This window comes from Cervus canadensis, chromosome 4 (genome assembly GCF_019320065.1).
Source record: "Cervus canadensis isolate Bull #8, Minnesota chromosome 4, ASM1932006v1, whole genome shotgun sequence".
NCBI lineage: Eukaryota > Metazoa > Chordata > Mammalia > Artiodactyla > Cervidae > Cervus > Cervus canadensis.
The window spans coordinates 103,307,937-103,318,859 of record NC_057389.1 but is presented as its reverse complement, the minus strand read 5'-3'; the positions used below and the strand labels follow the sequence as shown (position 1 = coordinate 103,318,859).

Below are 10,923 nucleotides of genomic sequence, written 5' to 3'. Positions count from 1 at the left end.
AGTTCTGTGACTCTGTCACCCGCGTAAATCTAAGATAATTTCATAGCACCTCATGGTCATGGCAGGCGGATACCTTCAAATATCATTTACACTCATCTCAACTTAGAAATCACAGTAAACTCAACATTCAAAAAGCTATGATCATGGCATCCAGTCCCATCACATGGCAAATAGATGGGGACAGACTTTTATTTTCTGGGCTTCAAAATCACTGTGGATGGTGACTGTAGCCAGGAAATTAAAAGACACTTTCTCCTCGGAAGAAAAGCTATGACAAACCTAGACAGTATATTAAAAAGCAGAGACATCACTTTGCCAACAAAGGTCCGTACAGACAAAATTATGACTTTTCCAGTAGTCATGTAGGGATGTGAGCGTTAGATCATAGAGAAGGTTGAGCACCGAAAAACTGATACCTTTGAAATGTGAAGACTCTTGAGAGTCCCTTGGACTGCAAGAAAATCAAACCAATCAGCCCTAAAAGAAATAAATCTTGAATATTCATTGAAGGACTGATGCTGAAGCTGAAGCTCCAATACTTTGGCCACCTGACATGAAGACCTGACTCACTGGAAAAGACCCTGATGCTGGGAAAGATTGAGGGCAGGAGGAGAAGGGGACGGTAGAGGATGAGAGGGTTGGATGGCATCATCGACTCAATGGACATGAGTTTGAATGCTCCAGGAGATAGTGAAGGACAGGGAAGCCTGGAGTGTTGCAGTCCATGGGGTCACAAAGAGTCAGACATGACTGAGTGATCAAACAACAACTTAGAAATCACAGTAATTAATTAATAGAGCCTTTGTGATTTAGGATTACCAAATGCATTCATGAAGATTGAATTCCTGAGTGCATTCAGTAAGATTCACTTATCTTTTTACATCACAATTGAATAAAATATTTTCATACCCGCATCTCAGTCTGACTGGCTTCTTAATTTCTTCGCAGCTGTCTCCTGAGACCAGCCCATGAGCAGCTGGCCCTCTGCCCTCAGAGGCAGCAAAGAATCAGGTCGAGGTTTAGGCAGATTATTGACGTCCTACACTGGCCTCTTAAGGATTCCTAATCCTGGGGCAGCAGCCAGCCAGCAGGCTCAGGGTCACACGAAGTCCTTCCACCCTGTCCCCAGCACCCAGCCAGAGTTGCCATGGCCTCCCTTTTCTCTGGCCGCGTCCTGATCCGAAACAACAGCGACCAGGATGAGCTGGACACAGAGGCTGAGCTCAGCCGTCGACTGGAAAACCGGCTGGTGCTGCTGTTCTTTGGTGCTGGGTCTTGCCCGGAGTGCCAGGCCTTTGCGCCCATCCTCCGGGACTTCTTCGTGCGGCTCACGGATGAGTTCTACGTGCTGCGGGCAGCCCAGTTGGCCCTGGTGTACGTGTCCCAGGACCCGACGGAGGAGCAGCAAGACCTGTTCCTCAGGGACATGCCCAAGAAGTGGCTCTTCTTGCCCTTCGAGGATGACCTGAGGAGGTGAGACAAGAGGAGAGGTCAGGGAGTGCTTCCTGGAGGAGGGGCTGTTTCTGCTGAAAGTGGTGTTAGTTGCTCAGTCATGTCTGACTCTTTGCAACCCCATGGACTGGAGCCCGCCAGGCTCCTCTGTCCATGAAATTCTCCAGGCAAGAATACTGGAGTGGGTTGCCACGCCCCTCTCTAGGGGATCTTCCCAACTCAGGAATCAAACCCAGGTCTCCCACGTTGCAGGCAGATTCTTTATCATTTGAGCTACCCAGGAAGACTATCTGTTTATTGGTGTATCTGTTCCATCTGGAGTTGATAAAAGCACCCTCTGTGGGCCAATTAGGACAGAGAAGTCAGGTGTGGAGATGGGGGAGGGAGGGGCACCTATGCCCATTTCCACCCAGCTGCAGGGGAGTTTACCACCTAGCAGGCAGGCCAAACATAAAACCAAGACTCAAACATTCAAAGAAATACGTAATAACAAACTGCAGCAGTTCCAAAGGCCAAAGCCAGAGTGTCTTCTGAAAATAGAACAGGGAGACCTTGCTGAGATTTGGGAGTCGGGGGATGCTTCCCAGAGGAAATGGCTTCAAAGAGAGAACCCCAAAGACAGAGAGGATAGATAGGAGGGTAAAGAGTGAGGAAAGGGAAGGGTTTCCAGGCAGAGGACAGACACAGCACAAAGGCTTGGAGGATTTCAGAGAAAAAACAGCCAGTTCAGGGAACACCCAGAGTAAGAAGCCAGCAGGCACCATGCATGTATGTTAAGTCACTTCAGTTGTGTCCGACTCTTTTGTGACCCCATGGACTGTAACCATGGGCTGTAGCCATCCTCTGTCCATGCAATTCTCCAGGCAAGAATACTGGAGTGGGTTGCCATGCCCTCCTCCGGGGGATCTTCCCGACCCAGGGATCAACCCAGGGATCGAGTCTGTCTCCCGCGCTGGCAGGCGGGTTCTTTACCACCAGCGCCCACCTGGGAAGCCAGCAGGCACCGTATGTAGCAGTGCCCCAAATGTCACCTAATAAGTGGGTATGCGAGCCTCAGACAGCAGTGGAGCTGAGAGAGAGAGGTGGTTGTGTTCAAGCTTTCCAGTGAGCTGCCGGATAAACAGCGTGATCATTTGTGGCTATTTTAAAACTTTCCCCTTTTCTGCAATAAGACTGTCATTCTTTATTTTTTGGCTGCACCACATGGCATGCAAGATCTTAATTCCCCCACCAGGGATCAAACCTATGCTCCCTGCAGTGGAAGCATGAAGTCTTAACCACTGGACCCCCAGGGGAGTCTCAGACTTACATTCTTTTTAAGCCCCGCGTTTTTATCATGAAAAATTTCCTGCAAGCCGCACAGAGCATCCAAGAGAAAAAAAAAAGAGAGAGATAAGAATAATTTCAAAGATACCAAAAAGTTGGAAGGAGCACACAATGAACCCCATAAAAATTATTCGTATTTTTCTATTTGCTTTATCTCCACTGGTGTGAAGTTTGTGCTGAACATTTGAAAGTAAGTTGCAGATTTTGGGACATTTTACTGATCTCATCAGTTTTGTTACAAAACTTCGAAGTTTCTGGTCATGGAGACCTTTATCCACCACCCAAGATTATCAGAGTTTGCAAACTTGCTCACTCCCACGGGCTTCTGCAGCTGAGGAGGCTCCATTCCCCAAAGGGCAAATATCTCCCTCAGGCGGGGCAAGAAATGCCAACTACAAGGGCATCACAGCCAAACACTGACTTTGTTTGGGGCAGGGTCCTCTCAACAACAGGTGGTGCTAGTGGTAAAGAACCCACCTGCCAAAAAAAAAGAAAAGAACCCACCTGCCAATGTAGGAGACATAAAAGTCAAGGGCTCAGTACCTGGGTTGGGAAGATCCCGTGAAGAAGGGAATGGCAACCCACTCCAGTATTCTTGCCTGGAGAATCCCATGGACAGAAGAGCCTGGTGGGCTACAGTCCATGGGGTCACAAAGAGTCGGATACCCTTCCCCCAGGCAAGTATCCAGACAGAGTTTCTACCCTCCCTACATACCAGGCTGCCAGATAAAATACAGAATACCCAGGGGAATTCATTGGTGGTCCTGGAGTTAAGACTCCAAACTTCCAATGCAGGGGTTGTGGGTTTGATCTCTAGTCAGGGAACTAAGATCCCATAGGCTGCATAGCCAAATTAAAAACAACTTTTTTAAATAAACAAAATACAGGCTACCCAGTTCAATATAAATTTCATATAAGCAATGGAAAATTGTGAGTATAAGTATGTCCCACATAATTCAGGGACATACTTACAAAAAGTTATTTGTTGTTTACATGAAATTCAAATTTGTTCACACAGGGTATCCTCTATTTCTAGTTGCTAAGTCTGGCAACCTATTCCTTTGGGATTTTGCAAGCACTATGTTTCTTTGCATGAAGGCGGGCAAAAGGGCCACCCAAGAACCCAAATTGAGAACTGTGGATGAATGGGCTCAGCCCTGGCAGCCTTCTTTACTCTATGAAGAATTCTATGCATAAGATTCTGGCCTAAATGGGAGATGAAGTCTGGGGCCTCCAGTGGATGGCTTCTGACAGCCTTCCTCTCATCCAGAAAACAAAATCGAGTCCTTCCCATGGCCCTGCACTATGATCAGGGCTGCACTCCAATCTCTCCCGGACGTCCAGGCCTTTGTACCAGCTGAGCCCTCTGCCTGGGAAAGCCTTCCCCTGTTCTCCCCTTCCTCATCCTGCAGATCTCAGCTCCAAGGGCACTTCCTGAGAGAGGCCCTCTCTGACCCTTAGGCAGTTTAATATCTCTTTATGGAATTGATCAATATTTATTCCTTCATCCCATGTGCATTTTCCAAGCATCTACTCTGTGCCCCCCACTGTTTCAGGAACTGGGGACACCCGGGTATAGAGACAGAAATCCGTGCCCCAGTGAAACTACTTTCTATTGTGGGAGAAAACGACAACAGGAGAAATAAACTATGCAGTGTGTTGGGTGCTGAGAGTCGTGCATGAGCAGAGAGAGAGGCACTGAATGTAAGGCTAGGTGTCTGCAGCATACAGGGTCCTAACCCTCAGATGTCTGGGGAGAGTGCTGAAGGTAGAGGACATGGCCAGTGCAAAGGCCCTGTGGTGGGTGCACAGCCGGGAGGCCAGTGCGCCCCGGCCTCTCTGGGTTCCTGGGCATTCCCAGAGGCTGGCCTGGGCCAGCTGCACACAGAAGGCGCTCAGTAAGTACTAGGAGGAGGGGTGGAGGGCTCCTCAGCTCAGGATCCAGGACGAGGGTCCGATCGGACTGACCCACCCGCCCCGCAGGGACCTCGGGCGCCAGTTCTCCGTGGAGCGCCTGCCGGCTGTCGTGGTGCTCAAACCCAGCGGGGATGTGCTGACGCTCGACGCGGCCGACGAGATCCGGCGCCTGGGCCCCGCCTGCTTCGCCAACTGGCAGGAGGCGGCTGAGGTGCTGGACCGCAGCTTCCTGCAGCCCGAGGACCTGGACGACCCCGCGCCGCGGAGCCTTACCGAGCCCCTGCGCCGCTGCAAGTACCGCGTAGACCCGGCTGCGCGGGGCGCACGAGGCCGGGGAAGAGCGGGCGGCTGCGGACAGGAGGGCGAGGCCGAGGGAGAGGCCGCGGGACTGTTCTGACCCCTGGATGGGGTGGACAGGACTGGGGGTTCTATGATGAAACCCTCAAGAGGAAGGTTGGGGCGGGGCCGGGGGGAGGGGGAAGCCGGCTGTTCTGACCCTTTTGGTGGGAGGGAACAGAGAGGTGCAGGTCTGTGATGAGTCCTCTCCCCAACCCCCAAGGGTAGGTGGGACTGGGGGCTGGGGATCTGTTCTGAATCCCCTGTAGGCAAGAACACAAGGATGCGGGGCGGGGAGGGGGGTGCAGCGGGGGAGACAGCGATTCTTTGATGAGCTCTCTTCTCCCCCTGATTGAGGGCTGGACGAGAAGGGAGCGACAGAGGATGAGATGGTTGGATGACATCACCGACTAGATGGACGTGAGTTTGAGCAAGCTCTGGGAGTGGGGATGGACAGGGAAGCCTGGCGTGCTGCAGGGCACGGGGTCGCAAAGAGTCGGATACTGCTGAGCGACTGAACAACGACAAATCCCTCCTCCCGGTAGTGGGCGGGACCAGAGTGGGGGTAAGCTGTTCTGAGCCCCAAGGTGGAAGGCTGGCTGGCAGAGCAAGCAGAATCTCTGAAAAGCCTCACCGAGGCGGGAAAAGGGGACAGGATGAGGGGAGGGAACCTCTCAGTGCAGTCTAGGAAGAAGAAGGATGTCTTCGGTGGCTCAGTCGTGTCTGACTCTTTGCGACCCCATGGATGTAGCCCACTAGGCTCCTCTGTCCATGGGATTCTCCAGGCAAGAATACTGGAGTGGGTTGTCATTTCCTATCCCAAGAGATCTTTCCAACCCAGAGAGCAAACCCACTGTTACATCTCCTGCTTTGGCAGGCGGATTCTTTACCACTAGCACCACCTGTGAAGCGCAGGAAGAGGGAGGTTCAGTTCAGCTCAGAGGGAGGGGACCCAGTTTAAAGCCGAGCCCCAGGGCTGGGGATGGAAGTTGTCTTTATTCTGAGCCCAGCCCCAGGAGCCGAGGGGCGGTAGGGGTGGGGCTACTCTGAGCTACCCGGATTCGAAAGAAAGGCCTAGAATTGGGGAGTAGAGAGGGTGTATTTGAGGCCCACCCTCCAGGAGTGAGTCAGGGCGAGGGGTTGTGTAATGACATGGCGGAGAGAAGCAGGGCAGGATCTGATGGAGTTGGTTCTGACAACCCTTCCACCCCCGCCCCCCACCCCCGCCAACAGATGGAGGGTGGGACCCAGAGCAGGGCAGATGACGGAGGTTTCTAGGTGAGATCCCCCTCAGAATCTGTCACCCAGGGCCTGTCTTGGTTCTCCAGTGGCATGTCTGAGTCATATTTTAAAATATTCAGAAATATCTTTAAGACTGAAGGAGGTGAGATGGTTAATAGTTGCAAAAGGGGAAAATACAAACTAAAATCCAATGATGGTGCTGAGAACGGCTCGCCCATCACACGCTAAATGAGTTGTTCACATATTTCATGTGCAAGCTTACAACAATCCTTTAACAACAGATTTATCGTTTACACAAGATGCAGTTCAATATTTGGTGTCATGTGCGCGGAGTCCCGGACTTACAGCGAGGGTTCAGTCTTCCTGTCCTTGGTGAACCCCGAGGATTCCCCGTGGGGGGCCAGGGGGTGGGGAGACAGCAGGTATAGATATCAAAAATGCCAGGCTGGAACACTTCCTGGCTGTGTGACTATAGGACAGTCCCTCCACCTTTCTAAGCCTCCTTTTTCCCTTCTGTGCTAAGTTGCTCAGTCGTGTCGGACTCTTTACGACCCCATGGACTGTAACCCTCCAGGCTCCTCTGTCCATGGGATACTCCAAGCAAGAATACTGGAGTGGATTGTCATGCTCCAGGGGATCTTCTCTACCCAGGGATCGAACCCTGGTCTCTTAAGTCTTGGCCACTGGCAAGCGGGGTCTTTACCACCAGGACCACCTGGGAAGCCTTCTTTCTTCTGGGAAATGACAATAAGATAAGGTTCTACCTGGCAGGTCAGCCAAGGAGGCAGAGCTGGAGCTCACCCCGCGCACGAATCTCTGCACTTTGTCTCTGGCGCCGCTTGGCGGCGAAACGTGTCCTCTGGGTGGGGCTAAACATGCAAATAAATGGAATCCACACCTTCTCCCAGCTCCCGGAAAGGGTAAGCGGGGAGGGAGTTGAGACTCGGATTGGGAGGCCCTAGAGGCTTGAGGGGAGAAGGCAGTGGCAACCCACTCCAGTACTCTAGCCTGGAAAATCCCACGGAAGGAGGAGCCTGGTGGGCTGCAGTCCATGGGGTCGTGAAGAGTCGGACACGACTGAGCGACTTTGCTTTCACTTTTCACTTTCATGCATTGGAGAAGGAAATAGCAACCCACTCCAGTGTTCTTGCCTGGAGAATCCCAGGGACGGGGGAGCCTGGTGGGCTGCCATCTATGGGGTCGCACAGAATCGAACACAACTGAAGCGACTTAGCAGCAGCAGCAGAGGCTTGGGGGCTGGACAAGTGCTTCACTTCATGCTTATCCCTAACCCCTAATCTCCAGGGGAGGTGAGGCCACCTGTTGCTGAAAGTTCACCCTGTACTCTCGACCTTGCGGTCATTTTGCCCATCAGGCACTGGGCTGGGGGCTCAAGGCTCACAAACTTTTCCCAGAAGACCCCCAAAATTTGAAACCTGAAAAAGATAAATGACTCCCCAAATTGGAAAAAAGACATGTAAATTCAAAACCAGTGGGATCTATAACATTTCTGGAAAGTAGTATAAAGCACTGGGTTTTATACAGCCAGGCTGTCTGTGATGACTATGTGACCCAGGGAGTCGCTGAAGCTCTCGGTGCCTCAGTTTCCTCTTCTGTAAAGTCTAGATGATGACTATGCCATCTTTCAGGCCTGATACATTAAGACAGGGACCTGGTTGCATCAGGCCATGTTGACCTCAGTTACCCTTATATTCTGGATGTAGCAGGAATGTGTTACCTTTGAAACCTTTTTCAGATTTGATATTTCAAACTTTACAAGAATTCCAGAGTCAGAGTACAAGGCAACCCATTCATTCATGTCCTGCAAGGCTTTATTGAAGACCTACTATGTGCTGGGTGCAGATCCAGACACAAAGGGAACACAGAAGTGGACACTTGAAGTAGACATCCCACGGTCCTGAAGCAGCTCTTCTCACCCCCACTCCCCAGCCACAGATAGCAGGAAAGTGCACGGCAATGTGCTGCCAGAGATGCAAAGTGCTGCAGGAAGGCAAAAAGACAAAACAACCCAAATGAACAAAGGATATGAAGACACACTTCTCCAAAGAAGATATGCAAACGGCCAACAATTGCATTGGCCAACAAGGACACACTACATCCCTGGTTATTATGGAAATGCAAATCAAGATCGCCATGAGATACCCCTTCTCATCCTATAGGATGGTTATAATAAAAAAAAAAATAACAAGTGTTGATGTGCAAATCAAGAAATTGGAACCCTGGTGTACTATTGGTGGGAATGTAAAATGGTTTCAGGGTGTCTGGTGCTGGCATTGTGGAAAACAGGCAGTTCCTCAATAGCTCAAATATAGTTATCATTATAACCCAGCCATTCCACTCTGGGTATAGACCCCCAAAAAAATGAAAACAGGGACTCAAATTGTTCCATGTACCTGTTCATAGCAGCACTATTCATAACCAACCAAAGATGGAAACAACCCAGATGTCCATCAACAGATGAGTGATAAGCTGAATGTGGTCCATTCATACAATGAAATATTATTCAGCCATAAAAAAGGAATGACCCACGCCACAGTATGGATGAGCTTTAAAAATCTTAGGCCCAGGGAGAGAAACCAGACACAAAAGACCACATATTGTCTTGTTTCTTTTATATGAAATGTCCAGAAAAGACAAATCCGTAGAAGACAGAAGGTAGAATAGTGGCTACCAGGGGCTGAGAGAGGGGGAATGGAAAGTGACTGCTAATGGGGGTTGAGGTGGGGAATGGAAATTCCAGAACTAGATCGAGGCGATGTTGCACAACGTTATGTATGTGCTAAAGACCTCTGAATGGTTCGCTTTAAAATGGTTAATTTTATGTCATATAAGTTTCAGTTCTATTTTTAAAATTTAAAAATAAATAAATATGGAGAAGTCAATGGCAGCCCACTCCAGTATCCTTGCCTGGGAAATCCCATGGACAGATGGGCCTGGCAGGCTACAGTCCACGGGGTTGCAGAGTTGGACACAACTGAGCATGCACCTTCTTTTTACAGCTTACATAGGGGGGAAAGAAATTAAATGAACATCCATGAACTTATATATATGTACATATACATATATATATTTATACAGAATTATGATGCATCCATGGAGCTCTGGAGGAATCTTCCATGTCCTGGGGGTTATAGGCAGATACTTGGACTTAATACCAAACCTAGGAGCTAAGCATGTGAATTGCAGAGCTGCAGTCACAATTAAATGGTCAGTCTCACTGTCCTTGTTATGCTAAGGTAACAGCACTGGTGGAAACGGGTGGAACTCTGAGACAGGGGGTGGGTACATTTAGGCAGACATGAGGCTGCAAACTGCATACCTCTAAATTGCCCCAAACCTCCTTTGCCCAAGAAGGCGATCTTTCCCCAGTCTCTGAAGCAGTTAACCCTGCTCTGCCCACAAGTGTCTCAGTTGCTCCACCTGGAATAATTGCCTTCCAACCCAGTGGCTAGTCTCCTTAGGGCCCCTGTTTGGCCACTAACAAAAGCCAGTTGAGTCATGGAAAAATGACAGATCATCACAAATTTAGTTAGGTGGTGATAAAAAAAAAAATCACAATTCTAAGTGTGGTATCTCTTCTGGAGCAAATTAACACAGCACCAAGCACCTGATAATGGAACTACAGACTTGGAGAATGCTTTCTTCTTCATTCACATTGCAACCAAATCAGAATAGATCTGCATTTACCAAGCGGGAACAAGAGCATAAACTTTATGGTTGATGCCTCAAGGCAATGTCAGTTCCTTTGTTCCTTATCATAATATAGACCTTCAGTTCAGTTCAGTTCAGTTGCTCAGTCGTGTCCGACTCTTTGTGACCCCGTGAATCGCAGCACGCCCGGCCTCCCTGTCCATCACCAACTCCCGGAGTTTACTCAAACTCATGTCCATTGAGTCGGTGATGCCATCCAGCCATCTCATCCTCTGTCGTCCCCTTCTCCTCCTGCCCCCAATCCCTCCCAGCATCAGGGTCTTTTCCAATGAGTCAAATCTTCACATGAGGTGGCCAAAGTATTGGAGTTTCAGCTTCAGCATCAGTCCTTCCAATGAACACCCAGGACTGATCTCCTTTAGGATGGACTGGTTGGATCTCCTTGCCCCAGATATCTTGATATCCCACAGAACACCATACTGGTCCATTACATGGAAGACATACTGACAAGCCCTGGTAGACAGGAAATAATAACCACTCTAAATGCTTTTGTGATTAATATATACATATACAGAGATATATACACAGACACTTAAATATGTATTCATTTTGTTGTCAACTAAAAGAAAAATGCACAATGTGAGAGCTGTGAGTTAAACTTTATTCAGGGTCTTACTGAGGACTATAACCTGGGAGACAAGTCTCTCAGATAGCTCTGAGGAGCTGCTCTGAAGAGGTGGGGGAAAACTAGCTTACATGTTTTGCTGTTAAAGAATACATGTAATCAGAGATAAATCTTGATGAAATATTACTGCTTCTCACAAAGAACAGATGTTTCAAGTTCATGGTTATACTGTTTTTCTATGTATGGGAAGATTTAAGAAGTAGGATTCATTAGAATTCTTCTTGAAATGCAAAAAAAAAAAAATAATAATAACCCCCCAAAATGTGCCGTGGGAAGAACAAACTCTAGCAGTG

The 10,923-nt window shown here is 49.1% G+C and overlaps 1 protein-coding gene across 1 annotated transcript; it reads left to right on the top strand.

Moving 5' to 3' along the window:
- Positions 1–1,147: 1,147 nt before the first annotated feature.
- On the top strand, positions 1,148–5,825 carry NXNL1 (nucleoredoxin like 1). Its single transcript, XM_043464444.1, has 2 exons — positions 1,148–1,473; positions 4,762–5,825. Exons 1-2 carry the CDS (start codon positions 1,148–1,150, stop codon positions 5,090–5,092), a joined length of 657 nt encoding a protein of 218 aa, XP_043320379.1. The 3' UTR covers positions 5,093–5,825.
- The last annotated feature ends 5,098 nt before the right edge of the window (positions 5,826–10,923 follow it).